A 27,607-nucleotide genomic window follows, 5' to 3' on the forward strand; every position below is an offset into this window, starting at 1 on the left:
CGAAATGAATAGTCTCATTATATAACACCATTAATAATAGGGAAGTACATTTCACCAGGATGACCATAAGTGACATGACCTAAATCCTAAGTGAGTTGTGAACTCCTGCCTATGAAGGTGATCCTTTGATTTGTATGAGTGAGAGTGGCCAGATCACCAATTCAATAAGCCTACCATTTTGGAGATTCGTCTGATTCGGTAGTTAGGAACACAGCTACACAAGACGAAATTCACTCATTCCCTAATGTCGGGGTAAATAGATAAATTGCTCCCACACCCTCTCTTAGCCTGAGAAGGGTTTGGTCATAGTTGGACTATGACTTATTATTCATTAGAGCGATAAGTGGTACTTGAGGAGTTAGATGTAACTATAGGGGCAAAATGGTAATTTTGGTCCAGTTGTACTTACGAGCAATTTGTGAATGGTCATCGCACTATTAATTGGTTATATCCAATGGACACAGAAATATATCTATAGTGCAAAGAGTGCAGTTGTCGGTCTCTAGTGAAGTGACTGCAGTTAATGGATAATGAATAATTTCATTAAAGAAGTTTAGTTAGTTATTCAGATACCATTGGAGCTTCAGTCTATAGGTTCATAAGGTCCTCTCTACAGCTCAACTAGGGTTATTAAAATTTAATTTTGGATTAATTTGAATTATTCAAATTAATGGAGAGAATTAATTATATATGATATAATTAATTTAAATTAATTATATGTGATAATTAACATAATGTATTTTTATTATATTATAAAGTTTATTTTGAGAGGAATTAAGTATTTGAATATGATTCAAATATTAATTATATGGATGAGATTCATATAATTAAATTTAATATAAATGTGATTTATATTAAATACCATACATTATTGAAAGAAATAAAAACTATAGATTATATTGTATTTGATACAATATTAAAACTATAGTTTAAGTGTATATTTGATAATAACATATAGTTGAATATATACTATATGATAAGGTAGTTATACATATATATATATATTAAATTATTTTAAATTTAGTTAATTTTATTTGAAAATTAATTGAGGAGGGAGTTGTAACTCTCTCCCCCTCTTTTCTCTCTAATGGAAGACGTATAGGGGTTAGTTTTTTAGTTTATGTTTTTATCTTCTTCCAAAGAAGAGAACAAATCTTTCGGAGTGTGTGGTGTGCTTCCTACAGAATACTTCACTGAAAAATCCTCTAAAAAAAAATTCTTGTCTCTCTCCCAAAAATATTTAGAGTCCACAACTCCTGATATTCTCACGCTACCCTAAGGAGAATACAAAGGAATTTCTTGTGGTGGTGTTCACTTCTTTGGGATTGTTGTAATTTTGTTCGAGGTGATTGTGATTGTTCATGACCTATTGAAGAGATGGATTATCGTGAAGATTTTTAGCTTCAAGGGTAAGCAATACTTTCTAACCCTAATTCTTTTCTTCTTGCATGTTGTAAACTATTTTTATTGAATTGCATAATTTTTATTTTGCAAAGTTTGTATTGTGTGATAAAATTGAAATTGGGACGATCCCCACTTCCGTTGCGGACCTTCGGGTTCTTTCAATTTATACATATTTTCCTTTTCCTTTTTTTTTAACCATCTTCCACTAAAACAATATTAGTTCTCTCTAAAACCCAAAATTGAATTTAAATTCCTTAATAATTTCAAATCCCCAAACTTATTTATCCAACATTCTTTAAAATCAATCAATTTCTTCAATTATCTCCAAATTATCAAATAAATACAACTAATTTCAAATTCCTTATCAACTCCAATAAAATCCAAAATTTTTATATCCATAATTAACTCCAAAATAACCAATTATTTCCACCAAAATAATAAAATTTGGCTCCAATAAATAAATTAACACCCAAATAATTCAAGAAAAATTTAATGAAAATGCCCTGAAAATTCAGGATCTCACAGTCAAAATTACCATATTACCATTGTAATTACAACTTGCTCCTTAAGTCCCACGGATCCTCTAATGAACAATTGATGTATGATCCAACCACCAAACCGAGTCCCTTTCGAGTCAATGAGAGGGTGTGACCCTTTGTTCAAGACCTAGAGTCAGCACTTAAGAGAACAACTTATCTATTATCCCTAAAGTCAGGTAGGAGTAAATTCTATCTTGTAGGACTATGTCCACAACTATCTACCCAGTATTACCCCTAAAATGGAGATTTATTGAGTCGGCGATGTTAAGCCACTCTCACCCATGCAGATTAAAGGATAATCTCGAATAAACAGAAGTTCATAGGTAGCTCAGGATTAAGAACGAGTTACCTAGGTCGTCGAATTGAAATAGTCAGTCTTATCAGTAAACGACGTTATAAAGTAAAAGAGACTATTTCGTGATCCGGTCTTATGCAAGATCATTGCATAGGATGCCTCCATTCGCATGTCTCCACATGAACGATTCAGGATCACAGCATTGGTATCAAATACAAAGTAGGTCGTATCTATAGTGTCCCCAGGTTAAGGTATCCAACCTTATCCCTATACTATAAACCATTTTGGCTATATACTCAAACTTGATCCACTTTTATGTCTCCACATATAATTAAGTATTCATGTTATAGCCAAGGGTTCTTTAGTTTATTGGATTTAGGGTTAAAAAGTGCAATTCACATATTTAATAACATCTTTACTGAATAAACCTCAATAACAACTTTACTGTGAAGTAGAATATGTAATGTTTACAAATCACAAGTTTTAGGACATACAAAACACAGTGTCATGAGAGTTTTATGGTCAAAGTGTTCAATATCACATCATTATAAAGATAGATGGAGATTTTATTGTTCTTATCCATTGATATTAAAGTTAGAACCTAGCTGCGTGGATGAGATCCTTAGTGAGTGAAAACACAAAAGTAGCGAGTCTTGTAGATGAATCTCCAAAATCCCAAATCGAGATTTGGCTAAAAGTGCTTGGAGCAACAAGTAACAAATAACTCTATCAAGTTCATTATTGATTAAGGGTGACATGTGGACGACACAAGTTTATTCCACCAAAAAAAAAAAAAAAAAGATTCATGTTGTGCTTTATCTGGCTTTACAACTAGGTCATCATATAAGGAGGAATGAACTCATCCCAAATATAAGAGAACCTAGAAGAAGATACCAAAGTTGCAAGATTGTGAGTAATTTTGTTCTCCTCTCTAGGAATTTTACAAAAAGGGGAAAGATTTAAATAATTAGTAAGGATAAGAACTTCCTCTATAAAAAGAAAACTTCATACATATCAGAATTCGAAATGGTCCAAAAGCTTAATAAACTCAAGAGAATTTGATTCCACCTTAACTAGCAAATCATGACCCTTCCACACCTCCTTAAGATGCTTTAGGCTTGGCCTCTAAATCTTTCACCAGTCATTTGGAAGAGAAGAAATTACAACTACCCCCAATTGGATGATCATTCCAATCATGGATGACTCAACCAGTTCCTTCACAAACGGAGCTTTACGACCAAGCAACATCAACCATTCATCTTCCAACGGCCAAATCTTGAAGGCTTCCAACCACTCACAAGCACGGGCACTTCATCCTTCCTTCTTGGCTCTGAAGCTTCCAACCTTGAATAAGGGAATTTTTCTAGTACGTTCCATTTTGGTTTCTAAAATTTCAAAATGTTTATATTAGTTTCTAAACTTTAGAAAAACACTATTTGGTCTATACCTTTAAATTCTTTTAACAAATTGGTAACATAGTTTTGAGTATGCCTAGTGACTAATAAACATGAGCATATATCCAACATATACAAGTTGATTAAAATGTGACGATTTTTTAAAAATGTATCCTTAACCATCAAATAAATAAAAACATTGCAACAACTTTCTTTTTTAAAAAAATGCAATAACTTTTTTAACAAAAATTATAAGAAGAACAAAAGTCATCTGGTGGAGACGGGAGATGTTGGGTTTTATGTCCTAAAACTCGTGGTTTGTAAACAATAAACTTATTATGTTAATCAATATATGTGTTATTGAAGTTTAATTCAATAAGGTTGTTATTAAATGTATGAATTGCTCATTTCATTTTAGAAATAATCGAAATCCAATAAACTAAGATCCATGGCTATTACATGACTGTTTGAACTTTATGTGGGAGACATAAGAGTGAATCAAGTTCGAGTAAATAGCCAAAATGGTCTATGGTATACGAATAAGGTTGGGTACCTTATTTTGGGGACACTATCGGATGCGACCCACTTTGTAGATGTTATAAATATTGTAAAGTGCTATAAACGAAGTGATCCTAATTCATTCATGTAGAGATATACGAGTGGAGGCATCATATGTAAAGAGTTTGTATAAGATCGGACAAAGAAATAAGTCACTCTTACTTTATAACGTTGTTTACTATTTAAGACTGACTAATTCAATGCGATAATCTAGGTAACTTAACCTTAATTCTGAGCTAACTATGAACTCCTATTTATTAGGGATTATCCTTAGATTTTCATAGGTGAGGGTTGACTAAATAGCACCGGCTCAATAAGCCTCCCATTTTAGGGGTAAGGCCAGATAGATAGTTGGAGACATAGGGTGCAAGATGGAATTCACTCCTACTCACTATTAGGGATAATGATGCGTTATTTTATGTAGTGGAAATATGGATGATATGCGTTGGTGGATTTGCATTGTGCACTCAAGTTTCCCCAGCGGAATTCAAGTGTAAATTCCTCTGAGTTTCCTAATAAGTCCACGGTCGAACACAGGGACTTGTGAAAATAGATTGTGTTGGTAATTTTGGTGAAAACTTTGCGGTAATCGGGTAAATAAATAAAGTGTTTGGTTTGTTGTTTGCGTTGATAAAAAAAATAAATAAATGCGGCGGATTTGAGAAACGAAAGTTGCATTGATAGATGCAATGAGTATGCGATGAATGGGTTGAGAAGATCTTTAGTTAGCATTACTCGGGAATGCGTCAGACTATGCAATCATGTTACTACCATGCACAGCAAGTCATTTTCCAATGTAAATGCAATGCTCCTAAATCTAGGACGCATGTGTTGAATGCAAAAGTGTCCATAGAGCTTATCCCTAAGTCTCTACTCTTGTCCTATGCGTTGATGCAAGATGCATGAAAGCAAGGTGATCGCATACAATCATATCCTATCTCTAGAATGCATGCGATGCGTTGATAACAAATAGTGCTCAATCCTAAGTGCCTATCTCTTATTTATGCATTCTAATCTGGTTCTTCCAAACCTAGATTCTAACTTGACCTTCTCAAGTCTAGATCCTGTCCTTAGACTACCCTCCCGAGTATCTCTAAAGGACGAATGAAGCATACATAAACAAGATAATCGCAAAGAATAAAGATTCCCTAGTTGTGCTAGCTAAATGCTTCTCAACCCATTCAACTAATTTAGCTACTCATGCGTGAATAACAGAGAGTGAACAGATATAGAGAAATAAATTCCATTCCTATAAATGAGTTAAGTACATAATGTCAATGGAAGTTAAAGGTAGAGAGTCTGGTAGTAATTCCTTACTGACCGAGGCTTTTTACACTGAAATCTCTATTCTAATCTAAAGATGTTCCCGCTTCCACAGGTGCCGGCTCTCTCTCTGTCTTTGGAGCTTCCGGCGCTCTCCCAAGCTTACTGGAATGATCTATCAGCATAACTTTCTCCCTCGCATCTGCCTTAAAATGAAAGAAAACTATGGACAGAGGCGTGAACTCGTGGAACAAAAGATTGTAAAAGTGGTGAACCCCTTTTCTAAAGAATGCACTTGGTATTTATAGAGCATCCATGGTGAAAGACGGCTTCTCTCTCCCGGTTGTACAGATGGGACAACTTTAATTCCTGATTGACACTCCGAATGATTGTTACCGATAAAGCTGAATATACTTTGTGACCGTTATCGGCTGTCAACTTAATTTAGATTCGACTGTCATCAGCTTTCTGTTCTCACGCTCTTAATTGGCCTTTCACCCAGATGCGCCTACCATGTTACGCTGACCAAGTTGCCTCAATCCTTCTCGGGTGAATTTTTGGCGAGCACAATCAATGCAAAGTCTTGCGGTGAAGTTGTGCTTGACCAATGAATTCTTATGATCGCATTCTTTGCATTGTGTTAACGCATATTCTGCACAAAAATATAAAAATCAATAGTTCTGATGCGCTGAATGCATGCAACTGTAATATTACTAAATTGATGCTTAATGGACGCAAAGTAACATATTCCATCAACGCAATCCAGCATTGTTTAAGAACTTAACACTATGATAACGTGCATTTCTGTCCGTTATCACACCTCCAAATTTAAACAATGTTTTTCCTCAAGTATAAGCTAAAGATTCCTTTAGCAAGTCAACCGCAAAGTTCTTTTCCTAGATTTCTCAAGAATACTTTGTTCAAATCCTATATACCAGAATTTCCTTGAGTCTTATTCAAGTCTCTTCTTAAAATATTTCTAAGACCTAGGGACTGCAAGCTTACTTTCAAAAGGACCTTACTAAATTCTGGAATATCGCATGTTTTATTTCAAAAAGAAAATTTTCTACCGGGGTGACAAATGATTTTATCCTTGCACAAAAAATTTTCTTCATTGTTATTTTTTTCTGGCCTTGCGCTGATCCAAGTGCCTTGCCTTCGTTTTGGCTTACCGCCACGTGTGTCATGCGAATATCCAATTACAAGCAATGCACTCTTTCTCAGACTAGACTCATACCGATTTGGCTGTGGAGTTGCGGGAAAAGACAGATTAGGATAAGAGACTAAGTTACCTTATCCTCCTACAGGAGATCAAATAAAGAAACGCACAAAACTGTCATCCTTTAAGGGGACACTCCCAGGGTGCCTCGAGGCGATGCACAGTAACTTTATTCAACCTAACGAGGGAGACTGAGGGATATGTTGCCGCACTTCCCGCTCCCACTTACTATGAACATTCTCTCCATCTACCTTGATATTGACCTATCCAAACACCATCCGTTGGGGGGACACGCCAAAGGTGTCGCGAGGCCAAGGATAGATCTCACGATGTGGACTATTTAGGAGAAAAGTGAATGGTTTAAGTGAAGCATCTCATGCCCCAAATACCTCTCACTGAATGAACTACCTAGGGATTCATTAACCTAGACAATCCGGCTACTGATTTTAGTCTAAGTCATCTTTTTAAACTCTACTCATAAACAACGTTTGTCTATGAAATATGAACAAATTCAAGTAGTCACGTTTAAACACTTTAATGGACTGTCTTTAACTTGCATGCATGCATCAAATCTATCTAATTCACCTTTCCAGGTAAGTTCCCAGGTAGGGGTGTTACGTTTCTGTCAACTTAAATACCCCAGCCTAGACAGAATCCGCCTTAGACAAAAGGTCCCTTATAGATAGATTTTTACACTTTAACCTTTTATTAGCCAATTTAATCATATTAAACTGATGAAAAGATTAAAGCTTTAGGGTTGCTAATCATATTAGAACTGTGATCTTAGATCTATGTGATCCAAGTTTTAAACACTTTAAAACCATAAATTAAACCTAGTGAGCATGCATGTCTTTCTTATTTCTTTTAATTCTAATTTCTCTCTAACTTTTAAAAAGAAACAACTAAAAACATTGCGCACAACGAGACGTTTATAACATTTATAAATTAACCTATGTATCATGCTTCATGCAATGTTCGGCCATTACTATATATAACGCGTAACAACCTAGCAAACATACTATCATTCACCCTTGTACTATAACATTTATAATATAAAGATGATGCATGTCAATGCTTTTTATGCATACATAAATATAACTCTTATACTATGTGATGCATGAGCATGCTCTTACATAATTAAAATCATGTTTCTCTAAATTATAACAATTACAATAAAAAGATGATTCATGACCATTGCATAACCTAAGGTAGGATTTACTATATGTGCATACCATATGACATATAAAACGTACATCGCATGTATTAAACAAAGGATTAATGGACCGGGATGAGCCTTTACACTAAAAAATCGGAATGAAAAAACCCTATCTAACATTTTTCATCGAGCAAACTAGTTCACAAGCGAATCGGGTCTTGAACCGCCAGGAGGTCTTCATCGTGTAACAAACTCCAGCAGGTAGACGATCGTTCAGTGCGCACTAGATGATACGAGCATAAGTAAACAATCGCGTAGATGACGACAATGCTGTGAAGCCTGACCGTCCATGCGATCGTGTAGCGCGACGAGAGGTAAATGATTTACCTTGCGTTACTAAGCGATCGTTTAGTCAGTTACTAAGCGATGAAGCTTGTTGACCTAAATGATCGTCTAGCGTGCGCGCTTTAAATGATACGCAAGCGTCTTATCGTCTAACCGATGCGTGCAACTTGGTAAATGATTTACCTTATGATGCTAAGCGATCGTTTAGTCAGTTACTAAGCAATGAAGCTTGCTGACCTAAACGATCGTCTAGCGTGCCCGCGCGTTAAGCGATCCGCGAGCATCTCATCGTCTACACGACGCAATACTCAGCGATCACATACTCGATCATCAACCCGATGCGACTAACTCTTGATCGCATTCCCTATCATTTAACCGATGCATTCAACCGCAATCGCGTACTCCTTCATCTTTATGATGCGATGGATAGTGATCGTGTAGAACTTCTTCTGCACGATGCAATCAACCCTAGATCACCTCCTTCCTCGAAGAGCCGCAACGATTGCCCAGAACTTCGACGAATGACTCAAAACTTCAAACAAACTTTGAATACAGACTCGATAATAATTATTAATGCCCAGAAACGCAGGAGCCTTTACAAATAACCGTAAATGTAAAAGGATCTTAAACAAACCGAGGCTTATCATCCTAAAAACATCCATTAATCCAGCACAACCACAACAGATTTAATAATTAAAACAACGTAGAAATGCACCCACCATGAATGTATATTTCATTTCGTTGCAACAGATGAAATCGGAGTATCAGAACTTGGCTCTGATACCAATTGAAGGATCTCATACCGAGAGTTCCATGAGCGCGTTCGGATCGCTCCAATCTCACCGTGACCGAAATTTAACAATATACATTCAACACAAATAGTTATGTAATCAAAACTTAATTAATGGCATGCTACGAAAAAAGATAAACATAAGGGAAAAAGTTTCGTACCAGTTGAAGACTATCTTCACACTCCGGAACTCCAACGCAGCGGAAACCCTCTAACAGATCTACCAACACCTGGCGGGAACATCGACTGCAACAGCACGATCAACGCGAACACACGAACGCCGCAACGGGGACGACACCACCACTAATGAGCCCCGAGTATTCTCGGAGTGAAAACTCAAAGAGTAGGCTTTGGTGAGTTTGGTAGAGATGGAGGACAAAGAGTCGTGTGGACGATAAGCAAGTGGGAGATATAACAGTGCTATCATATAGCGGAAATGCTTATCGTATAGAAGAGTTACACAATCGTGTATGAAAGGCTGAACGATCGTTTAGGAGAAACGTATACGATCGTTTAGAGAAATTGTGATGTAGACGATCGTTTAGACAGAAGAGCTACTATCGTATAGTCTCTTGGGCGATCGTTTCACGAATTCTTTTTGGACGGATGAAAATTAATGAATCCACGATATGAAAAATGAAAACTCTTTTCATTTTTAACCCACCGGTTACCATAACCAACGCTGCCCACTACCCACGTCCGAACGTGGAAGAATTGGTTAATTATCATATAATTCATTAATAAATATAATCACTTGATTTTCTTTTGTTATATTCCTCTTGGGTTAGAATTATTACCATTGCTTTGTTTGTTTGAGAAAATTCAAGTGTGTATGTTATCTTGAATTCAAGTTTTGATGATTTTGGTTACCTAACAACACTCGATCCTGTGTTTATGTTATTCTGACGTTGTTTATTGTTTAACCATTGTTATTGGTGTGGTCTGAATCTAACTTGCTTGGTTTACCTTTACTTAAGAAGCTCCGCGATCAATAATTTTAGTGGCCTTTTGGTGAATTACTGCTTGGGGGTATGGTGGGGTCTTAATCATAATTTCACTAATTGCGTCTGTTTATTGAATTTCTAAGAGATGTGTAGGTTTTGTTTTCTTTTGTACTTCTTCAAAATGCCTTCCGAACGATGGGTGACTTCCCCAAGTAACTTCATAGAAGAGCAAGGAGAACAATGAATATTAGTTAGTGCCGAAGAATTTACTGATAAAAGAACTAGCTTTCAGGTTTTTTGCAACACTTTTTTCTAGACTTGAAGTAAGTGGTTAATTTTTATGGTCTTAAGATGGACGGTTGGAATGTGTTTCAAACTTGAAAAGAACCAACAAATATGGAGTTCCTTATTATATTGCAGATTGGAGAAGATGGGAGCTCTAGAGTCAACTGAAGTTGTGAATAAACATCAAGCATGGAGGTTGATTACATGTACCTGGTCACATGCTGGTGCCTTTCATCTGCTTGCTAACATGCTATGCCTGGTCTTTATTGGCATTCGCCTTGAGCAACAATTTGGGTTTGGCATGTGTTGTTCTTTCTATTGTGAAGTTAATCAGTAAAGGTAATTACTATTCAGTGCCTGTAAATAGCTAACTCTAAGAAAGCATTTCTGCTATTACAAGTCTCTAGTCTTGCATACGGATGCAATTTTAGATTCTTCTCCAGATGGTTATAATGTCTATTTACATCTGTTTCCCTTTCATAGATTATATGGAAATCTGTAAGGATATCACCTAACAAAAATATTCAAGAACATAAAGAACAAACAAAGAATACTAAATGTTGGGTTATTCAAGGCCCAATTATTCAAGATCAATACTGAAATGACGAAGAAATGATTGAGAAAGGCTTTGTCAAATCCTCGTTGCTAGATACTCACTGCTCGATAAGTTTCTACTCGATACTCGATGGAAATTTCCTTCTATCCTCGACGAGTTTCTATTCTTTGCTCGATGGAATACGATGAGCGCTGATCGATACTCGACTCTACTCGATGAGTCTTGATCTTTACTCGAAGCAACTCGAAGACGAAAACCACTGACTCGATGCTACTCGATAGAAGAAAATCGATGCGCGATTGAACTTGATACTCTGGAATTCGATACGATTTGATAACAAGATTGTATTTTTGTGATTTGCAGAAAGATTGATGTCGATTGAAAGAAGAAGATAAAGAGAAGAAGAAGAAGAAACACACAGGATTACGTGGTTCGGCCAATATGCCTACATCCACAAGAAGATTCACGTTCTTTTCACTTTGAAGATTGCTTACGGCTTGTTTCGTTTACAGAAAAATATAAATTATGAACTACTTTGTTTTGTTTTCTGATCAGTGGTATTTATGACATATACCAACAGATCGTTACAAGATAAAGTTAGTTATAAACTGAATTAGTTGAGATATTTGAGTCACGGTTTCTTCACTAAAAGATAGATTTATATTGCAATATTAACGAAGAAACCACAATATACCATAGTCTTTCGAAAGGGTTGCTCTCTTCACACCCTTCCTCATAACCCACTACCACTATTTATAACTAAAAGTCCTACAAACTTACTTTGTCATTACTAATATGCCCCTTCTAATAATCATACCAATACTTACTAATAATCCTACAATTTCTAGAACTGGGGTCTTACAAAATCCTTGCAAGATGCTTTGACATAGAGCATACTACGCATATAATTATTTTTTTCGTAAGGTTGTTCTTGGAGAATCAAGCCCATAGAGTATATTCTCTTTTCACTCCAAGAGAATAGTTTTTATACTTCTTTCAAGGCTTTATTTTTTGTGGCTGAAATATCTTCGTTGTAAGTTGATGTCTTCTTTTTATCACATGTGCAGTGCGAATTTGAGTTATTTACTTGATTTCAAGATTTGGAGAGAGTGTGCTGTCTTCTTTGTTCATTCAGAACAATATCTCTGTGGGTGCTTCTGGTGCTCTTTTTGGTCTTCTTGGAGAGGCTTTCAGAGCTTTTCACAAATTGGACTATCTACACCAACAAGATGGGAGATTTTAGACCAAAGAGCCAAATGCATTACCTTTTACATAATAAATCTAGTGTAAAACCAAGAGTCTAATATTTTGAATCAATGAATCTCCTCTCAAAATGAGGGAAGAGACTTTATTTATAGAGGAGGATTACGAGTTTGTCCGAAACTAACAAATTAACTATATCTAATTAAAGAAGTAAATCTTCTAAGTGCATCAAATTCTAACAAACTAACTATAGTTAAAGTCAAAACTAACAGAGCTAATTAAAGAAGTAAATCTTCTAGTTACATCAAATCCACCCCCTCAAGATTGGACTCGTCCGCGAGGAAATTAGGATGCTAAATGAAAGTTGTCCGGAGCAAAATAAGGCTTCAAGTCAGCCACGTTGAATACTGGATTGATGTGCAAATCTGTTGTTAATTCAATGCGGTATGCATTGGTGCCATATTTCTCTAATACTTGAAATGGTCCAAGTTGTCTATATTTCAATTTGTTGTACGTACCAGTAGGAAATCGAGCTTTGCGTAGGTGGATCATAACTAGGTCTCCTACCTCAAAATTAACTTCTCTTCTAGACTTGTCTCTAGCTTCTTTGTAAGACAAGGTTGTCTTCTCTAAATGATCATGGACTTCTTGATGAAGCTTTTGAATTCTTGCAGCCATACTTTCAGCTTCAATGCTAACATCCACTACAGAAGGCAAGTTAGCAAGGTCAAAAGTTAGTCTTGGAGTTCTGGTGTATACAATTTCAAAGGGGCATCTTCCTGTTGATCTATTCTTCATTTTATTAAAGGCAAACTCTGCTTGGGCAAGGGACAAATCCCATTGTTTCGGTTTTGAGTTACTTAGACAACGTATAAGATTTTCCAATGTTCTGTTGGTAATTTTTGTCTGCCCATCAGTTTGAGGGTGCGAGGTAGTGCTAAATTTCAATGTTGTATCAAAAGTCTTCCATAGTGTATGCCAAAAATGGCTAAGGAATTTGACATCCCTATCAGATACAATGGACTTGGGCACTCCATGAAGTCGAACAATCTCTTTAAACTATATAAACTACATCATTTGTCTTTTTGCAAGCAAGAAAGTAATTCATTTTACTGAAACGGTCCACTATCACCATTACTGCATCATACCCCCGTTGGGTTTTTGGAAGACCAAGTACAAAGTCAGCTGATAAGTCTTCCCAAATGGTTGTGGGAATAGGTAATGGTGAATATAGACCCGCATTAGCGCTTGTGCCTTTTGCTTGTTGACAAATAGAACATCTCTTAACAAAGTTTTTTGTGTCCTTACGAATTTGTGGCCAATAAAAACGAGCAGTCACTAGTTCAAAAGTTTTATTTTGACCAAAATGTCCAACCAATCCTCCCGAGTGTGCTTCTTTTAGAAGAGCTTCTCGAAGGGAAGTGTGTGGAATACACAATTGTTCTCCCTTGAATAAGAAACCATCCATTATATGAAAATCATTAGTCTTTATAAAGTGGGTGCAATTATACCATATCTCAGCAAAATCAACATCTTCTTTATACAAGCATGGGAGATGAGAGAAAGCAGTTACTTCAGTGACTAAGATAGTAAGGAGAGAATTCTTTTGACTTAGAGCATCAACTGCTTTATTCTCCTTGCCTGATTGGTGTTTGATCACAAAGTCAAACCCTTGAATGAAGGAAATCCACCGTGCGTGCATACGACTGATATTCTTTTGAGATTCGTACTTCAACGAAAAGTGATCCGTCAACAAGAGAAATTCTTTAGAAAGAAGATAATGCTCCCATTGTTTCAAAGCTCTAACAAGGGCATACAATTCTTGTTCATAAGTACTCCAGTTCTGCCTTGAGTTACTGAGTTTTTCACTAAAGAACTCAATAGGATGCCCTTGTTGTGATAATACACCTCTAATGCCCACTCCACAGGCATCCACGACTACTTCAAATGGTAAAGAGAAGTCTGGTAGCTTAAGAACAAGGCTGGAACTCAACTTTCCTTTGATACATTCAAAGCTACTGTGTTGTTTCTCTCCCTAATGGAAACTGCCTTTCTTTAGACAATTAGTAATAGGTGCTACGATAGAGCTGAAATTCTTGATAAATTTTCAGTAAAATGAAGCCAAACCAAGGAAGGCTTGAATGTCTTTTACTGAGCATGGAGTTGGCCATCGGGTAATAGCTTCAATCTTCTTTGGGTCAACTTTAATTTGATTGTGACCAATTAAGAAGCCAAGAAATGTAATTTCCTTTACTAGAAAAATACTTTTCTTATGATTGATATAGAGCTTGTCGGTTGTTAATGCATGAAAAAGGCTTCAAAGATGCTGTAAATGCTCCTCAATGTTCCTGCTATACACCAAAATATCGTGAAAATACACTACGATAAATTTGTTAAGGAAAGGATGGAGTACTTGATTCATGAGTCTCATGAAAGTGCTTGGAGCATTTGATAGCCCAAAGGGCATGACTAGCCATTCGAACAATCCTTCATTGGTCTTGAAAGTCGTCTTCCATTCATCACCCAGTCGTATTCTTATTTGGTGGTATCCACTCTCCAAATCCACCTTAGAAAAGATCAATGCTCCTCCAAGTTGGTCAAGTAGATCACTTATACGAGGGATTGGAAAACGGTATTTCACGGTAATGCGATTAATGGCTCTACTGTCTACACACATTCTCCAGCTTCCATCTTTCTTTAGAGTTAGTAGGGTCGGGACTGCACACGGGCTTAAACTTGGTTGAATGTGCCCTTTGTTGAGTAGCTCCTCGATGTGTTGGTGAAGGATTTCGTATTCCTTAGGACTCATTCTATAGTGAGGCAGGTTTGGTAGTGTAGCTCCCGGGATTAGGCCAACGTNTTTGTTGAGTAACTCCTCGATGTGTTGGTGAAGGATTTCGTATTCCTTAGGACTCATTCTATAGTGAGGCAGGTTTGGTAGTGTAGCTCTCGGGATTAGGTCAACGTGGTGTTGAATATTTCTCAATGGGTGCAGCCCCTCGGGTTCTCCTTTAAGGAGGGGGAATTCAACGAACAATTCTTGTATCACCGGAAGGTTCCCATTCTCTTGTATTTCCTCGGACTTATCAACAACAACAAGTCCTAATATATCTTCTTTTCTTTCTTTCATCAAAGTTTTGCCACTAATTGTTATAAACAAGTGGTTGCTGTCTTCTTTTTTCATCTTTACGCCTTTATCATTCTTCTTGTTTAGTGGAAGTAAGACTACTTTCTTGCCCATCCAATTAAACTCGTATGTATTCTCTCTCCCCTTATGTAAGGTTCGAGTATCATATTGTCATGGTCTCCCTAACAATATGTGACATACATCCATTTCCAATACATCACATACTATTTGGTCCTTTGTAGCTATTACCAATTGAAAGAGGAATGGTAAAAATTTCACTTACTTGTGCCTCGCCACCTTTCTTTACCCATGCTATCTTGTATAGGTTTGGATGAGTCTCCACTTTGAGATTTAGAGCCACCACTAGCTTTTTGGAGACAAAATTCTTACTACTTCCACTGTCTATGATGACATTGCATACCTTGTTGTTGATTGTATACCTTGTTTTGAAAAGACAATGCCTTTGGGGGTTCAAATCCTCTTTAGGAGTGATTAACATTCTTTGGAGAACACAAGAGAGTCTATCACCATCATCCGGTTCAATGAACTCGGCTTCCTCATCTTCTTCTTCACTGTTTTCAGCCATCATTTCTTCTTCCTCTTCTATGTAAGCTACTTTTTTTCGTTGGGGGCATACATTAGATAGATGACCAACTTGGCCACATCGAAATCATTTGCCCAAAGAAGGCCTATTGTAGGGATTTTGAGCTCTCTTCTTGAATGTGGTCTCGGTCTTCTTCTCTTCACTTCCTTCTTGATTTTCCTTATCTTTGTCTTTGGTCAAGGCTGGTGGATTTGGAGAACTCGGTGCTTTACTTGCAGCATTAACCCTTTTGCTTGTGGAGGCTTCCCAAGCGGACCTTCTTGATGAATTCTTGACTCGGATTTCGTTCATCTCCTCCACAGTTTCAGCAAAAGAGATAGCTTCAGTAAAAAAGTGGAAAGGTTGTAGTTTTTCCTTTTCTTTGATATCCATACGTAGACCTCCAATAAACCTTGCAATCAAATGTTGCTCACCCTCCATAAGGTTTGTTCTTGCCCCTAGTCGATGGAATTCTTCAATGTAATCAGCCATCGATCGTCCTCCTTGTCTACAATTTTGATATTGACTATACAAGGTTTGTTCGTAATTAGGAGGTAGGAAGCATTCCTTCATTAACCCTTTCATCTTCTCCCACGAATGAATTGGTCATCTGCCAATTCTTCTCCGATTGATCTCAAGTTGATCCCACCAAGCCGAGGCGCTAGCTTTTAACTTTAGTGCGACGAGATGCACTTTCTTGTGCTTGGGAGTATTCATGTATGTGAAAAAAATTTCTGTATTCTTGATCCAATCAATAAATGTTTCAATATCTCGCTTCCCATCGTAACTTGGCAAGTCAATTTTCATCTTGAAATCATTGTCCACACATCTCTCGCCCCTTCCTCTTCTTGGCACAAAGAATTCTTCTTCTTGATCATATTCACTAGATGAATCCCAATCTTGGTTTGCTTGATATCTTTCTTGGCCAATTGGTTGTCGTCTTAGATTTTCATGATGTTGTCTGTGAATTCTTGGATGTCTTTCTTGAAATATATCTTGCTGGTTTTGGCCATTTCTTGCCCGTCCCCCATCTCTTCTTCCTCTTCCTCCCCATTCTTGAATAGCTGGTTGAATATTCTCTTGATTTTGAGGTGCAGTTGCAAGTATTTCAACTCTTCTAGCAAGGGTTTCCATGCTTTCTTGAAGGTTTGTTAAGATGCCATGAATTCCCTCCAATGAGTTCTTAACGGACAGCAAGCGTCGGGTTGAGGTTCTTGGAGAGAGGGTGGTAGTATCTTCCACCTCTTGTTCTTGCCGGTGAACATCTCCTTCGATTGGTTGATGAACTCTCCTTCCCGCCATCGGTTCCCAAATCTTGGAGTGCTCTGATACCAATTTTGGTGTAAAACCAAGAGTCTAATATTTTGAATCAATGAATCTCCTCTCTTCTTTATTTATAGAGGAGGATTACAAGTTTGTTCAAAACTAACAAACTAACTATAGCTAATTAAAGAAGTAAATCTTCTAGTTGCATCAAATCCTAACAAACTAACTATAGTTAAAGTCAAAACTCAAATCCTAACAAACTAACTATAGTTAAAGTCAAAACTCAAATCCTAACAAACTATAGTTAAAGTCAAAACTAACCGAGCTAATTAAAGAAGTAAATCTTCTAGTTACATCAAAATCCAACGTAGTTTCTCTCACGTTATTTATGTTTGATCTTTTGATGTATTTGGTGCTTCTTACTTATATAGGCTGCAGCATTGACCACACTTCTGGTTATTATTGTCATTAATCTCGGCATTGACCACACTTATGCAGGTTCACCATCGCATCGGTGATGCTGTTCCGTGGGAAAAATGGAAATGATCGTTGCTATTGGTGCAACTATTTGAACTGTGTTCATACTTCAAGATGGAATTGTGATTAGAAGCATCTTTAGAGAGATTTTCATCATTTGGAGCATTCAATTTCTCCTATACATGTGCAGTTCAGTAGAAGATGGTTAACACTCCCAATTTTAAGTTGCTTAGCTGACTAACGATGATGGTGGTGTATTGAAGTATATCTTATTGTTTATGGGTTGTGTTCTCAGCACTTGTCGTAATGGTTTGTTTTGTTGACTAAAAGCAACTGTCAGCCAAATAATGGATCATAACCCTGAACTTTTAATCTCAAAATTTTCCTAGAGGGAGACTATTTAGGCCACCGATTGTATTGAAATATAGTAGGAGATATGGCTTCCAGTGTCTAATTGTTAGTAATGGGAGTCACATTAGTTAGAAAGTAGGGAGTGAATATATGTGAAGAAGGATAGGAGGGAAAGTCAGTTATGCTGTATTGGATTAGGAGTCTTCTCTCGAGAGTGAGAGACGAGAGAGAGTAGTTGATGTTCTTATCTCTTAATCTTGTTTGTTATTGTTACTTGAAGATTGTGGCAGCCTTAGCACTATTTTCGATTCAATAATACTTTTCGTATCAGATTCCTATCATATTGGGAGAATAGGGAGGATGGCTCAGAAGAGGTTTGAGGAACGGATCGAAGCGTTAGATCAAGAAGTTTCTGGAATTAGAGTGAATATTTAGAAATTGCCCGTGATCGAGGAAACTTTGGCATCGTTGGCCAGAAGTGTTGAATGACTTGGTGTACAAGCGGAGAAGCAGCAGAAAATGATGTCGACGTTAGTGGTGGAGATAGCTAAAGGACGTTTTTCAGCATCTGGAGTACTTGAAGAGTCTGGAAGTAAAAACGAAATTGGAGAAGTGACGGGAGAGACTGCTGATTTGCTAGCAGACGTTATGAAATTAGTAGTTGGCGATGTGGTACAGGATCGAAATAAGTTTAAGAAAGTAGAATTGTCGATTTTCAACGGTACGGATCCGGATTCGTGGTTGTTCAGAGCAGATAGTTATTTTCAGATCCATAAACTGACAGAAGTGAAGAAGATGACTGTAGCAGTAATCAGTTTGGACGGAGCGGCGCTCAATTGGTACTGAGTCGAAGAAGAACACGAAACGTTTAAAGACCGAAAAGATTTGACGCGAAGACTGCTAGTACGATTCGGATCGATGAGAGAATGATCAATTTCTGGACGTTTTCTGGCGATTAAACAGGAGATGACGGTAGAAGATTATCGAAACATTCTCGATAAATTAGTTGCTCTACTATCGCTCAAGGTTGAGGTTGAGTGTTGGGAGTATGCTGGGCTAGCGCAAATGATGAAATTGGCCCAAATCGTGGAGAATCGAAGTTGACTTGGTTGGTTGTAGGCCTGAGTACGCAAGTGGGAGGTAAGGCCCAAACTCTTATTAATAGTGTTAAAACTATTGTTCCTTTAGTTGGGACAATTACGTTGCAAGTAGAGTCGGTGATTGGAAATCCACGAGAAGGACCTGCGAAAAGGTTGACGGATGCCCAATTTCAAGCCAGGAAGGAAAAGGGCTTGTGTTTTCAGTGTGACAAGCGTTATACGGGAGGGCACTGATGTAAGGTTCGAGAACAGAGGGAGTTGCGTATTCTTGTAGTTTAAGAGAATGAGGAAGAGATGGAAATAATCGAAGAAGTTGAACAGTTGGAGGGACCGGTGGAATGCAAGCACAGATTAAGGTTGAGCCGAAATTAGTACCAGTGGCGGAATTGTCTGTTAATTAAGTGGTAGGGTTAACGAATCCGGAAACGATGAAATTGAAGGCAAAATCAAGAGTTGAGTCAGTTGTAATTAGTACCAGTGGCGGAATTGTCTGTTGATCTTAGGGCTACTGTCAATTCGATAATACTTTCCTTATCAGATTCCTATCAGATACTTTCGATTCAAGAGCTGGAAAATGATGGATCCTGAGATCAACTTTTGCATAGGTTAAAACTTTATTGTCTAGATTAATGGTTCAGACCGCAGAACAACTTTAGTCATAGGATGCTCAACCGAGACTGTAACGCCTCATGTCCAAGATTTTGATCAGAATTTTAAATTCTGGTTCGCCACACTATTTATTTGTCTTAAAACTCCTTCTAAAAGGAAGACTATTCCCACAAGGCAGGTACTTTCAACATGCTTTGTTCTTACTCACATTCTTCTTAGAAAAATTTTGAGGAGGTCGTCCACATAGAATTGTTTCGAGCTAAGCACGCTTAATTTTAGAGTTCTAAGTTAAGTACACTTAACTTTAAATTGAGTTATCGAAAATGAAGGTGTACCTTGTTTATACAGGTAGCAGCTTTCAGACATTTCTTAACGTACTTTCATATCTTCACGATCCTTCTCATTTGGATGTGATCTTAATTCATTCGTGCACCTCATGGGCCTGGGGCATTATAAATGTGATCAGGTCTTCACTCTTAGAAGTAATTTAAGATGAGTAGATATCGTGGTCGGGTCGCAAGAGATGTAGAGAAATGTTGAGGCCATCAGATGTTGAATTTAAATTCTAAATCCTACAGACACTCGTCAAAAGTTGCTTGATTTTCATAATGTAGGGTTCACCAAACCTTGGAATGTCTTATTGCGAAATAGTGATGAGACAGATCTTGCTAATTTCCTGGACCGTCGGAGTGATTTTAGTAATTTCCATAGGAAACTCTTCATAGTTCAACCGCAATTCTACTGGTTAAGCTACCACCAACCTGACTTTGGCAGGGTTTCAAATTTGATATCAATTTCAATAACAGGTTCCAACTCTGTTTTCTTCTCTTACACTCTTTAGATCTCTTACTCCCAAATTCAAATCTTCAGCAGTCCTCGTTCATTTCACTTTCTTTAGCCTTTTATGAATCTTACATTGATTAGGATCGTGTTTCTTTAAACAGTTGGTACAAATACAAAAGAGAGAGATCATAATTATCAACCAGTAGGTTTGCGACTGTTGCGGAAATTGAAATGCACGAGTATCACTTTTTTAACTTCTGATTCTGCATTATGCTAAGCTAGGTTGATGCGTTAACCCCTTAAGTCCAATCAATGGGCTGTCAAGTTTGATTTAACGCCTTCATATAAAGCAACAATAGGAATAATAAACAAAAATATTCTTAGTTCTCATAATACTTTCTTGATGGAGTTGGGCTTAAAGAAGCAATTTCAATAGGACAAAAAAATTATCACTTCTGATAACTCCTTGTTGGATTCGTCTGGACTCTAATACTCTTCTGTCTCCATTTTGAGTCTTTTCTTTTTATGCCTGTTAACATTAACATTGTAAAGCATGGCCATGTGAGCTGCATTAGTAGACGACAAGGAGGACCCAGAAATAAGACTTTTCATGTTGTACTTTCTTTCAACAAGAAAATAAAACTTTTCATCCAAGAAATAAAAATAGACTAATACTTAAAAAATTACAAATTCCAGGAGAGAGATAAAGTAATATTTACACTTCCTCGTGGAAAAAAATTGTGAAAAATATATAGGACTGGCAGTGCCTATTTCATTTAACATCAAGAGGGGAAGAAAATTTCTCCTCATCTTAGAGAACTCTCCTGGTCATTCGCTACTTATTCCATGCCATTATGTAAAAGAATGTTATCTTGTCTATTACCACAAATGGGCTGTACACGTGCAGAAGTTCCTCCTCTGAGTGTAGGTTCTAGTAGGATTGAAAAAGAAAACATAATAGTTAACCTGAGTATAACGCAATTGGTCAAAATGTATTCTTTATTAAAAGCTTGAACTCCCTCTTGTTGGCATTGAACTAAAAGAAGAAAAATAAAAAAGGGTAACAAGGAGGCTGTCATTTCTCTCTCCATTACTGTTCCACCTCTATTCTTTTATGATCCTATGGGAGATGAACTGTAGCAGTAGTGGGGGAACGTATAAGACTTATCACAGTTATGCTATTGTAGTGTATATATATATATATATAATCCAAACAAGGAAAGAAATTGCCTCTTAACAACTGACATGATTGTGCACCTCAGTTTTTGTCTTCCTGTTGCTTTCCATGATGATATTCTGAAGGTGGAAGGGTCAACCAGACAGGAACTGTCGTTAATGCATTTAGATTTTATCTCTCAAATCAATCGACCATTTTGGAGAGTAATTAATTATTTCTTTAATAAAAGTAAGCTGCATTGCATGCTCTCAAAAAATATCCAATTCTCCTGAGGTAAAGATAAGTGACTGAAAAGTTTCATTCTTTTGTTTTGATCCCTTGGGCTCCTCTTGTGATGACTTTGTTAGTATCTTATCTAAAAATAATTATAAGTGAGTGTTTTCAAGATGTACTATTTATTTGGGAGATCAAACCATCAACTTTGAAAGCTTTGTTCAGATAGGTGGAGCTATTCAAATTACTACGATGAAATTATCCTAAGAACATTATCTTAACAGAAGATTGTATGTTATAAGTATTCTTCTTCTCACTGATGGTCTGTTGTGAGCATCCTAGGCTCCATTTTTGTATTCACATTCCTTCTTTGAACCCACTGCAGCAACTTGCTGTAGTTTGGCCATGTGGGTGTCAAGACACACGAAAGTTGCTTAAAAAGCTTACTTATTAAGAGGGTTTCTTTGTCCGTGAATGGACAGTGATTTACAACTCCAAATTGCCACCATTTCTGTTACTTTTTCAAAACACTTCTCACCTACTTATTGATTTGTCTTATTTTTCCACCAAACATTAGCCTTTTCACCTTGCGAGCTATGGATTTATTTACCCATTTGTCATGGCCCGTGATTTTCTTTTTCGGAATAAACTGTATATTAAGTTTCTGTTTTAATCGGTTGCTAAAGTTTGACATTACCTGTCAACTTTATTATGAACTTTATAATGATGTTGATATAATATTATGTCATGATTGTTATGATATTTTATTTTATATGGTAACTTTTCTGTTAGAAAGTTGTTGGAATAGTAGCCATTACTTAATTATACGAAACTATCTTTGGAGGAAGATTTAATGGATTAGGCTATAATTTGAATGACCAAAATAATGGTTCACACGTCATATTCTCACCATAGACTTTTATGAGGATCATTCTATAGTTCTAGAAAAGACAATATTAATCTTAAAATATCTAGAAACAAATGTGCCAGCCTTTTCTAATTCAATAGAAGATGGTAGAATACGAACCTGAGAGACTAGTTCAACAATGCTTGTGCACAAAGATTGTCGATTGATGTTTTTCACTTGCAACGACGCAGTGTTCGAAAATGTACAGATTGAGGAGATGAACAGATGTTGATTAATGATATTGGAGTACAATTCAAATTTCAAAGGCATTGGGTAGCACTCGAAACATGGAAGTACTGTCTGTTCATGGTCAACAAGTTGTAGACTAGACATCAGAAGTGGTCAAATAATTACAATTTCATTGCTGCTGAATAAAAAAGAAAGCACACGCCCACACACAGCATAAGCAAAAAAGAGAAGTTACAAAAACAAATAAAGATCATCTTGATTTGGTACTTGCAAACTTATCAATGCGATCAGCTACGGAATTGGCATTGTTTGATGAATTGGGTTCATGGGAAATACCATTGTTTGAAAAGCTCCATGCATCCCAAGATACCTGAGCATACCGCTTGTTCGATCCGAATTTCTCTAACTCGAGCCTCTGTTTCGGGGCACTTTGTGACCTGACTTTTGCTTTGGATGACTCTGTGTTGGCCATATAGTTTGGATAAGCTGCATAGCCGCTGAAATATCTCCATGCGTACTCACTTCTTGTCGGCGACAACGTAGCTCTTTTTGCGCCATTTCCACGCCTGGATGAAGCAGAATGCACTTGAGGGCTATTTTCTGCTGTTCTTGGAGCTGTTTCATATTTTCCAACAGGGAATTTTAAGGAGCTCAAGGATGCTTCCCCGGAAGAAAGACTCGAAACTGGATTTGCAGCCTTTGACGAGTGTTTTGATGGGGAGTCAATCGTCGTAAAGCTCTGGTGGTTTTTAAAATCTGGAGCCATTTGAGAGTTCTTAAAGCTGCTGATGTTTCCTTGAGACTTCAAATGAGGTTTCCATGTATCTACTTCAAGGATTTTGTCTGTTTTCTCATCTACATCATGAATATTCTTTAGAGGCAGGTCTCGATTATTCCACAAGTTTTCTTCCATCCAACGGTCTAACCAACTCGACCCAACTGGTGCTCTATCCACAACGGTTACATCCTTCAAGTTAGAATTCGAACCACATCTCTGCAAGAGTTGTTATGAAAAGTTGAAAATGAATGTTACTTATTCGGTAAAATATTCCAAGCATCAGAATCTGGTTACAACATCAGAGTCTGCAATAACTTGAATGAATTTAAACATTATAGAATATAAAACCAAAATATGAATGATTAGTCATATTAGAGCTTAGAAAGACTTAAAAATGTAAAGTCATTCAGCTGCAAATGACTTTAAATTGTATACCTTCAGAAGTGCGGAGTTGTCATATTTATTACTATGATGAGCACATAGTTGATGTTCATTTCGATTGGGGATTGATTGGACCTATCAACAAAAGGAAAATAACGGTAAGCATTTTCAGAACAATAGAGATAAATAAGAGCAAAAAATCAAAGTGCATCGAACAAGTAACTAACAGAGAAAAGTAAACTACTCTATGAAGTCTCATGGAAATCTCATTCTCTAATCTTCGCCATAGGTTAAAGTTATATGCAGAATTACTACAGACAAACAGGCATTACATAAACTCATAAAGTCAGGATGTAAACAGAACTTGCAAAATTTAGTTTACCAGATTCTTAGCTCTTTTCTATCCAAACAGAACAATTAATTCAATATAAGCTTAAGACTTCCAGAAAGCTATAAAGTAAATGTGCTACAATGGCATTCATAGGAAAACAAACTAAAAAAAATGCACTAAAAAAACATAACAATTATGGAAACTTGATATGAATGGGAGGGGAAATTGAACACATACACGGATATTTGAGAGCGAGGATTTGCTGGTAGAATGCAAAGAATCTGATAAGTTTGAACGACCAGCACAAGCTCGAGATTGCAATCTAACCAGTGTCTGCATTCGCCTTAGCATGTCAGCCATTTGCTTTCTCACAATGTGACCTCTCACTAAAGCTTGAAGCTTTACCAATGCCTTTAGTGCCCTAAGTGCCCTCCTTGCCTTCAAAATTTCCCTCCAAAAGTTAGACATAATAATAGCCAAAAACATCTTTCTGCAACTCATATTCATTAAGTCCCTTGAATTTCTATTATTTTGTCACATAAATGTGGAAAGAGCTATGATGGGGGAAGGGGACCAATGCATAAAAGAAATTCAACCAACGCCAAGCTGCAGCTTTAATACAACCATTTGAAATAAACAAAAGCTATGATAAAGTCACTTTCGCGACTTTAAGCAGACCAATTAATTAATTATATATTTCTCCCCAGAATTTCAGAAACAAATCCCAGAAAACTTGTTAACCTCTAAAAAAAACAAACAAGAAGCGTAGCTGGCAATGATCCATTGGATTAACTATTAAGGGGAAAAAGAAAGCAACTTGAAAGGGAAGGACCCAGCAATGTCTTTTGTGATTATGGAAAAGCAATAAGCAATTACATTAAACTTGGAAGATTCTTGATAAAAGGAAGTGGAATCATGTCATCAAAGTATAATCAATCTCCTACATCCACCACCACAAAAACTGGTAGCAAATGGAATTGGTGAAGGAAACAGCAAGATGTCAACACGTGTTTGACCAATACACGTGCAAGCATTTGAACAGTGGATGAAGCTACTACACAATTGGACATGCGTGGACAATAGGGAGTTGGATGTTCTGAGATGGTGAGATCACACATCCACTTGTGTCGGCGCACTAAACCCAACCCAATTTTCTTTCTACCCACTTAATTTTCCGGGGAAATTCTCAGGACCACTTCATGTTTTGTGCTTGGTTTTAGATTGAAATCCAGAGCAAAAGAGAAAGGGGAAGTGAATTATCAGGTAAAGGTACATGGAAACGCAATCCCAAATGCCCATGTGAAGGCTTTTCTTTTCTTTTCCTGTCTGAAAAGAGAAAAGCAGCTTTTTGAAAGAAATGTAGGAGTTGCAGATTAGGTAAGTTTCTTTCCATGGGTCTACAGGGAAAATGGGCAATTCAAAGTTTAGGTTTGAACACAAATGAAATCAAATTCTAGAAAACTACGGCTAATCGCAAACTTTCTAAAACTTTCCAAAAAATCAAGTTTGAAAAATTAGCACCAGACAAACCCCATATCGAAGTAATAAAAAGTGGAAGTCTCCAACAAGGGATGACCCCCCAACATTGCCAAAATCTTCCACTATTGAAGGTCAATGGGAATAATTACAGCCAAATGGAAGGGGAAATTTCTAAAGAAAGAATGTAAGTAAGACAAGAGAGTAGAGGAGCCAACTCACTAAATAACCCCGAAAGGCGGATTGGATTTTAACGGCAGCCGTCTCCTCCATCCAACGGCGGTTAGCATTAGTGTGAGTGGTGCCGCTGCTGGTGAGCCGAACAACCTCCGCAGCGGCATGAGCGGCAGCTAGAGCTGCCTCGGCGACGGCGGCGGTGGCGGCGGCTACGGCAATCGCGTGCTTGTTGGCATCGAGAGGTTCGGTGTAGGAAGAGGAGGGGCCAAATGCATTGGGTTGGGAGGGGGTGGCGTAAGGGCGAGAGTGATGGTTGTGGGCGGACTTGGGGAAGCTCCACCGCTTGTTCTTCTTTTTGCTGGGGTCAGAGGTGGAGTCCGGGGGGTCGGGAGGGGGCTTTTTTGGACGGAAAAGTCGCCGGAGAAAGCCCATAAATAGAAATGGGAAGCTAGGAAAATGAGGAGTAGAAAAGTAAAAGCATGGCTGAGAAAATATGAGAGAGAGGAAAGGAATGAAAGAAGAAGAGAAGAAAGTGAGAGTGAGAGTTTTAATTTGGGGAAGAAGCAGAAGAAGAAGAACTCAGAAGTGAGGTTGGATTTGGGAAATGGGAATTGTGATGTGAGCACCTTCTGCCCAACGCGCTTCTTTGAACTCTCTACGTCACGCGCTTAGCTTCCTTGTTTTTTCTTTCTGTGGCTCAGGATTTGTTATGCTTTTTAAAGTTTTTTATTTCTTTTTTTCTTTTCCTTTTGAAGAAAAACACATTTATATCTCTCCTTTAAAAAAAAAAAATTACAACTTTCTCAAAATAAATAAATAAGCTGTATCGACTTTATATTTTCATTTATAGTTTTTTCTTTTCAAAAAAGTTTAATTATACTTTTTATGGAAGTACTTAAAAGTCTTAAAATTTAAATTCAAATTCTTTAACCTCAAGTGAATCTAATTTGATTAGCGTTAACAACTCTTGAGATTATTTCATTTTATTACTTATATTTTTACTAGACGTAGACATGTGAAAATCGAGATTTTATTATTTTGGTGATGACTCTTAATTTGATAACAATAAATAGGGTATTGTGCTTTTCAAGAATACATATTAATATTGAGACATTAGTTTGTATTCAAGTCCTAGAGATTTGTTTGATATAGATGGATTAGTAGCAAAATAATAACAAATGTTATTGGAAAACGATAACTATTTTATTTTTAACTTTTTACCTTTTAAAATTAAATTTATAAATAATACTTCTACTTATGTTTTTTTTTAACCCATTTTCTAAATCTAAATCTAAGTCAGATTGCTTCTATAAAAAAATAAAAAAATAAAAAAATGAATTGAATTGAATTGATTTTAGACCGATTTAATATAAGAAAATAATTAGTTCTTAAATCACCAATTAACCCAAAAATTTAAGTCGATGGGTAAAAGTAAATTTCATTGGTTTTTCAATTTCAAATTTTTCTAGTTAAAATGCATTCTTGAGTTGGGGAGAAAAAGAGTGTGATTGTTCTACCTGATGTTGAAAGACATTCTTTGCTCACCTTTTTACCTCCAATTTATTCACCAACATCTTACCTAAACCATCTCTCTGTGTCCTTAGATTTGGTTAAATAAGTAGTTTTGCTTGTTGTTCATTCAACTCCTTTGAAGCACTAATTCGAATCTCTAGCTTCTAATTCAATGATACATATTTCAGGTCAATTGAACTATCGTTTTATTGGCTACTT

The 27,607-nt window shown here is 36.9% G+C and overlaps 1 protein-coding gene and 1 pseudogene across 1 annotated transcript; one reads left to right on the top strand and one right to left on the bottom strand.

Annotated features, from left to right (window-relative positions):
* The first annotated feature begins 10,240 nt into the window (after positions 1-10,240).
* LOC120076569 lies at positions 10,241-17,613 on the top strand (annotated as a pseudogene).
* A 5,140-nt stretch (positions 17,614-22,753) lies between these two features.
* LOC120081618 (protein IQ-DOMAIN 14) lies at positions 22,754-26,561 on the bottom strand. Its single transcript, XM_039036649.1, has 4 exons — positions 25,922-26,561; positions 24,461-24,661; positions 23,947-24,027; positions 22,754-23,727 (listed from the first exon to the last, which is right to left on the bottom strand). Exons 1-4 carry the CDS (start codon positions 26,306-26,308, stop codon positions 22,984-22,986), a joined length of 1,413 nt encoding a protein of 470 aa, XP_038892577.1. The 5' UTR covers positions 26,309-26,561; the 3' UTR covers positions 22,754-22,983.
* Between the last annotated feature and the right edge of the window lie 1,046 nt (positions 26,562-27,607).

This window comes from Benincasa hispida, chromosome 1, assembly GCF_009727055.1.
Source record: "Benincasa hispida cultivar B227 chromosome 1, ASM972705v1, whole genome shotgun sequence".
Classification (NCBI taxonomy): domain Eukaryota; kingdom Viridiplantae; phylum Streptophyta; class Magnoliopsida; order Cucurbitales; family Cucurbitaceae; genus Benincasa; species Benincasa hispida.

Bases quoted from the DNA above. Each gene is read 5' to 3' on its own strand.
- LOC120081618 (XM_039036649.1), bottom strand. From the start codon at position 26,308: ATGGGCTTTCTCCGGCGACTTTTCCGTCCAAAAAAGCCCCCTCCCGAC. The intron at 24,662-25,921 runs GTGAGTTGGCTC...GAAATTTTGAAG, and splicing joins CCGCCTTTCGGGGTTATTTA to GCAAGGAGGGCACTTAGGGC. The intron at 23,728-23,946 runs GTATACAATTTA...CAACTCTTGCAG, and splicing joins ACAACTCCGCACTTCTGAAG to AGATGTGGTTCGAATTCTAA.